The 6,989-nt window shown below is 31.8% G+C and overlaps 1 protein-coding gene across 3 annotated transcripts; it reads right to left on the reverse strand.

Annotated features, from left to right (window-relative positions):
* Nucleotides 1-2,103: 2,103 nt before the first annotated feature.
* Nucleotides 2,104-6,324, reverse strand: LOC109818761 (zinc finger protein 7). Of its 3 annotated transcripts, none has more exons than XM_083066394.1 (2): nt 6,142-6,324; nt 2,104-3,155 (listed from the first exon to the last, which is right to left on the reverse strand). In XM_083066394.1, the coding sequence occupies exon 2, from the start codon at nt 3,054-3,056 to the stop codon at nt 2,295-2,297; it is 762 nt and encodes a 253-aa protein (XP_082922520.1). In that variant the 5' UTR covers nt 3,057-3,155; nt 6,142-6,324; the 3' UTR covers nt 2,104-2,294. The 3 variants fall into 3 exon arrangements, with proteins under 3 accessions (XP_082922520.1, XP_082922518.1, XP_082922519.1); XM_083066392.1 differs by lacking the exon at nt 6,142-6,324 and adding an exon at nt 5,901-6,135; XM_083066393.1 differs by lacking the exon at nt 6,142-6,324 and adding an exon at nt 5,738-5,894.
* Between the last annotated feature and the right edge of the window lie 665 nt (nt 6,325-6,989).

The raw sequence follows: 6,989 nt of genomic DNA on the forward strand, positions 1-6,989 counted from the left end.
AATGTAACAATGATTAATTCAATTTAACACATCTTCCAATACTTTATACTTTGTAGACAATTTCTCTCAAAATTCAAACCTTATTATGTGATATTTACATAAGATTCCTCTTTCTCATTTTTAAGCAAGTTCCCGAGAGGGCTTAATTGATTCATGATTTATGTTTTGTTTCTCTTGTACTTTTTGTTTATTTCGAGAGATATATTCATTCATTTTAATTCTTTTTCGATTGAGATGTATGGATCCATGGGTTTATGTGACTATATAGATCCTGTTCATGGATTAACAAAAATGCACAAAAGTTCTATTTGCCTTTGCCATTCTATGAGTCTCTTTCTCTTTGCCCTTTGACAGCATCTACTAATTCGAAACTTAATTTGAAAGCCATATTTCGACCCGAACGTTTTCGAGATGCCCCTAATAACCAACGAATAGCACGTGCTTTTCCTTGTGTGAATCCTATCTCAACGGGAACTTGATAAGTTGATCCGTCTGCGCGTCTTGCTTTTACTGCTATATCAGGAGTTACTCCACAGCAAATGCGCCACCAAGCTGGGCTACATCCCTTTTCGATTTGTTTCTAGTGTTATTGTAAAGAATCTTTGTCTTGTTTTCCACATTTTTATTTTCTCTATTGATATATCTATATAGATATATTTATATATTATTATGCCATTTTTATAGTTTCCTATACTATAATATATAATCAAATATGAAAAAAAAATATTAAAAAAATAAAACAAATATTATTCCATAGAATAAGAATAAACAATATTCTCTCTCTCTCTAATAAAGGAGGATTTGAAATGCGAGATTTAAAAACATATCTTTCCGTGGCACCAGTAGTAAGTACTCTATGGTTCGGAGCTTTGGCAGGTCTCTTGATAGAGATCGATCATTTTTTTTTCTAGATGCATTGATATTCCCCTTTTTTTCATTCTAGTTATTGTCACGGGAAGGGATGAACAAAATTATAGATCCAATTAAATATATGTAATTAATCTCCTCTTTTTGATTTCTTCTTTTTGAAAATTGTAATAGAATAAGTTAGGAAAGGTAAAGAATAAAGGTTAATTTTGAAATAACCTTTATTCAAATTCATCTGAATGAAAGGTTAGATTTCTTGTTTGAGGGAAGAATTGTTGTAATACGAATAAGGTCTCGCATCGATAAAATAAGAATAGAAATAATAATTTATAAATTACACACATATTTCAATAATTGAAAAATCTTTTGAGTGATAATTAAAAGCAAAATCACGAAAACTTAGACTCAAAACGAATAATATCTCATCATTGTAAAGTTATATATGAAATAACTTTATAAAAATACCAAATCCATGAATAAAGTAAAAGCTATAAAAGACAAGTTTTACCAAACTAAACTTCTAGCAGAAATCCAAACATGCACCACAGACATTTGAATCCATATCTACATGTATTGAGATACAAATAAGTCTCACATCAATAAAATAAGAAAAAAAAATAACCACTTATAAAACACACTCATACTCCAATGATTGAGAGACCTTTTGAGTGATAATCAAAAAGCAAAATCGTGAGAACTTAAGCCCAAAGCGGACAATATTTCATCATTCTAGAATATGTTTATGAAATAGCCTTATAAAAATAACTCTCATAAAATATCTCCTCATACATATATCATAAAATAACCCCAATAACATGATTCAGTGACTAGTAGATACAACATCAATAACAATGTCAAATATAAATTTACATATATAAAGTGACACTCTTATTAACCTAGGATCACTCTTCCTTCTATGTGCAACTCAAAAAAGTATGGTAATTATTTATTTTCTATTTTCATAATACTATAAAATATTATAAAATTCAATAATATCAATATTGGTTAAAAATACTCCATCACAACAATTTGACTAGTGAAACTCTCACTTGTCAAATTTTACGATCTAGTTACTAATATCAAAATTATTGAAAAATATAATATTTTATAATATTATGTAAATAGATGATAAATAATCACTTCACTTTTCTGGATTGCAAATAAAGGAAGAGTAATCCTGAACTAACAAGGTGTCACTCTATATATGTGTATTGACAAGAAAAACTAAATAACAAAGATTCAAAAAAAGCTAAATACGCCAATGGAAATACAAGTCTCACTATACAGTACAATCACCATAAATCAATAATTTAAATTCCAAAAAAAGACAATGAAACTAAGGATTAAAGAGGTTCAAAGCTTTACAGTGAGATACAGATTTGTGTGTGCATGCCACAAAACTAGTATTTGAATGCAAAATCTTAAAGCTAAAGCCTCAGAGTGAGATCAGGAGATGCAGATGTTTGTGCTGGAGGTGCAGTTGCTATAAAACTAGTATCTGAATTATGAGCATGATCATCATGCTTCAAATTAGCACCACCATTACTCCTTTTATCTATCTGCCTGAAACTGCCAGGCCAAAACAGACCAACATCATCATCTTCAACAAAGATCGGAGTCGGCCTCAAGCAGTCTTTACCGAATTTCGCTGCAGCTCTCACATCAGGAGCCTTCAGTGGATGCACATGTCCTTGGTGTTGGTGCATTGCTGCGTGAGCTTCAAGTCCAAGGGACCGAAAAGTGGAACCATGGAGTGGCAGAGATGCTAGGCTTGTGCACCTTCCGGTGAACATTCCCATTCGCATTGCGCGCTTTGCCATTGTCCTCTCCCTCTTGTGAGCATTCTGGTGTCCTCCCAATGCCTGTGAGCTGAAGAACTTGCGCCGGCAATAGTTACAAGAGAAAACTCTAGGATTTGCTGAGGCTGAGTGGTTTTTGGTTCCTACTTCACTGTTGGCGTCACTTGTGCCTTTCAACAACTCTTCATCTTTCAACAACTCTTCATCAGTGAGATTGAAGTTGAGGGTCAAATCAAGAGAAACAAAACCTGGATCAGGATCAGCCTTTGTAAGGCCTGAGGAAGTGGTGGTAAGATCATGTGATGTTTCTTGTAACAGTTTTTCCGAAGCTACTATGTTGCAGACTTTTGAATCTTCTTCAGGTTCCAAGTTCAAGTTTGGAGTCATCATGTTTATTTGTATCTGCTATGAGCCAACTTCTTTCCAAGCATGCAATTGGAAAGAATCGAACAAATTGTTGATTTGGTCAGCTTAGCATTAATGCATCACCTACGTTGATGATGAAGAAAATTAATTGTTGTCACAAAGTAAAGGCATGGAACATATGGAAATTCTGGTGTTAATATCAAGTGGTCAATCAAAGTCATGCAAATCATGGCTAAGCAAATCATGCATATATAATTTAAAAAAAAAAATACGACATGTTTTAGTAAGTAAATTAGAAATTAACTTTGTAGAAAAGCATAAAGATTTTGTGGAAAGCTCCTTCTATAATATAATGTTAAATGAGCAATATATAAGTACTTGACTAAACATGGACAATACAACTCCACTTCCTCCCACAAAAAGTGAAAAATCATAGGACAAATCTTAGTGACAACTTCAAATGCAGATAGCAGTTCATTTCATGAATCTCTCTGACCAACTATCTATAAATCATGCATGCATGTACAATTTGTCATATATTAACTTTCACCAAACACATTATTGGACTCATCTCTGAAATACACCCACCAGCCTCAGGCATCAGTACAACCAAAAAGAAAAAAGTTAAACGTTTTTTGGGATAAAAGGAAAAAGATCAAAAGAAAAATATTTGTGCATTTAATCTGACAAATATATGAACTGTAAACACCTATGAGTAATACATCCATTGCAATTCTCTATTTAAGTTCATTTCGCATCTTCATACAGGGGAAATTTCACAATACCCAATATTGCTAAACTGTATTTATAAATTACTATGCTACTGATCACATAGGTAAGAAACAAAAATAACAGAGATGATAAAACAATCTGTCAACATTTTTTTCATTTATGACTTACCTAGGAATGAAAATATCAACACTTCCATTTGAAACATAAAATGTGTGTAATTTTGGTTTTACCATGAAAGCATAATTTCCTTAGTTATGCATACTATCTCAACCAGAACAAACTTCGGTTTCTACATGAACCTAGGTGACAATAAATAAATGCAAAAAATGACATTAAAAACAGAATAAGCAAAAAGGTGTAGATGATTAACACAACTAACGGTTGATTTTGATATTTCATATATTAAAAAAGAACATCAAATGTTTTCCCTTTAGAATAAAACTGATCAGTTTCACTAAAAGAATTCAGAACTCCGTGACAGATTTCTCAAAACTTCAACATGTGAGAGCCTAGTAAAATGAAGAATTGAATTGAATAGAAACAACACAATGAAAATAAGAATCACCCAGATGAAGGAGCAACAAACATGATATACCAAAATCATAGACAAACTTTGCATCATGTTCCCTCTCAGAGCTTGTGTGTGAAATTATTTAAACAGAAATACCCACATGAGGCAAAGACAGTATTGCATGTGAACTCCAAGAGGGAAAGAAAGAAAACTAAAAACCAGGTACTTTCCAACACTATTCCAAGGCATCCAAGTTACAAAGTTAAGTTATTGCCGCAGAAGTTCATTTAACAAAGTTGGATTCACTTTTCAACAATAATATGTAGTCAAATTTGCCAAAAGTACTAGAGAATATGTAGCTTATAACAAAATAAGAACTAAATTAGCATCATGTCTCAATTTCATCACTGTTCAACATCATGAACATGGCCCATCAACTATCAGTGTTGATTACACTTTGAGAATGTGATATGAAAATTCCATAGGCTTAATAACAAATAGTCTATTACATTCATTGCGTCAAACAAACAACAAAGAAATTACTCTTCTTATTTCCATAGTACCAAAAAAGAACCACATAAGGAGCCTCTCTGACATACTAAATAACTCGAATATAAAAATTAGCATTACATTAATTTGTTGTTAGATCCTACAAGTATTCTGTCCTTCATCAATCACAAATTAGGGGGTTGTTCTTCACAAACCTAGAAATTTAAGGAAGATTATTCTCCCAGTTGTTACAGTCTTACAACCTTTATTTACTGGCAAAATAATTCCTTGAATTTTTGTAATCTTTTAGGAAAAAATTACGAAAATTTTCAGTTAATTATTTTAAAATCAATTAGGTTTTAACATAACACTCAAGAGTCATAATCACAAGTTGGAGAAAGTTAGGACCTCCCTGGCTAGAGAAAATGTTTTATGTTTTAATTTTCAGTTTCCCTTTTAATTCTTGTTTTCATTCTGTTTACGTTTTTTAAGTTTATATAGAACACCGTTGAAAACAATAAAATTACTAAAAATGAATTGTGATTAAAAGAAAAAAGCGAAAACATATCCCCAAGTTTTCTGAAGAAGCTAAACAAAAGATTCCTACATTACTCATCAGTTTATTTGACATATTTTCTCATAAAAAACATCTCTTAAAACGGACCAGAGCAACCACCCAGGCTTCTTCAAAACACTGAAATCAAACAGGTAATTGAAAATTTGCACAAACTCAAAAGGAAGACAAAACAAGCAGCAAGAACCAAAAGCATCTAAAATTAGTAAAACATATAAAAAGGAAACACATGCTAGTAACTTTAAATTAGAGAACACCCATTAATCTTCCCCCCTTAGATCTAAAATTTACACTAAAATAGCAGGCATAATGCATCTTGCCATTACAAGAACCGCTTCCAAAATTAAAAATAAAACAGCAGTAAACACAAATTCCTCAAATCAAAACAATATTTTTTACTTTCAAGGTAGAGTGAGCCTCCACTAAACTCCACGACACAAGAGAAGCAACAGCAGACCCAAATAAAGGAGAGAAAATAAAGATTAAAGCAGCAAAATGCATGTACGATTTAGAAGAAAGGGTGAAAGGAAATGCAAGTCTTTAGGTGAAAAGAGGCACTTACATAGTACTGTACTATAAAATAAAATAAAATAAAGGAAAGAATCTGCATTGAGAAGCTAAGGGGGTATTATACTGTTAATAGAACTTTTTAGGAATTCACCACTATGAAGTGGTGATGTGATGAGAGACAAACTTAAAAGGAGATAAGATTACAGAGAGAGAGAGATGAAAAATAATGGGAAAGCATAGGAAAGAGAAATGAGAATGATAAAGGGAAGTCAGAGAAGTCAGATAACATGTACAATTACAAACACAAAGAACCACTTCTTTTGTCCAATTTTGAAGTTTGTATATGTAGTTCCATTTTCCTGTGCTTTCAGCTCTTAATTGATAATCAGTGAGTGTCAGTGAGTGCAAAAATATGGACAAACAGAAAGACAAGGAAATTAATGGGGTGCTTTGTGTGAAGACCCACACAACCAACCAACCAACACAAGACATGGCCATATCATATAGTGCTTCTTCGGCTTCCACTAAGAAAAAAGGAACGGTCCATTATATTCAATAATAACCTAACCTTTAGGTGATACAATCATAATAACTTTTCTATTATTATTATTATTATTATTATTTATAATTGAAGATCTTTCTCCATGCTATGATTAACCTAGCTCACTTTGTCCAACTCGTATATTATATGGACCCCCATAACTCCTCCTACCCTTTTTCTGATTTGCCATGTTCTCTATTTTCTTTTAAAATTGATTTTGCACCAATAAGTTATAAGCTAGTATCTTTTTTTAGTTCTTCGAAACACAACAATTGTGCGAAGAGGCTAGGTACATCTTCGTGATCAGCCAACAATTTTTGTTTGTTCCCCTATCAATCTATCATGATACCTCTTAAACATACAAGTGCAATGCCCAATTAAACACAAGAACTACTTAAACAATATAGCGGGTGTTTTTAAAGACATTAAAAATATTGTGAAATATATATATATATATATATATATATATATATATATTAAAAAAAATAATCAAATTATCTAGGTTTTGAATCCTAAAATCTTGGTTATGGAAAATATTATGTTAAGGAAAAAAAATTATTATCTTGTGTAAAGTTACGATACTCGATAGAAATTAGTCAT

This window comes from Cajanus cajan, chromosome 11 (genome assembly GCF_000230855.2).
Source record: "Cajanus cajan strain Asha chromosome 11, NIPB_CcT2T_4, whole genome shotgun sequence".
Taxonomy (NCBI): domain Eukaryota; kingdom Viridiplantae; phylum Streptophyta; class Magnoliopsida; order Fabales; family Fabaceae; genus Cajanus; species Cajanus cajan.

Excerpts from the sequence above, each read along its gene's own strand:
- LOC109818761 (XM_083066394.1), bottom strand. The coding sequence starts at position 3,056 with ATGATGACTCCAAACTTGAACTTGGAACCTGAAGAAGATTCAAAAGTC.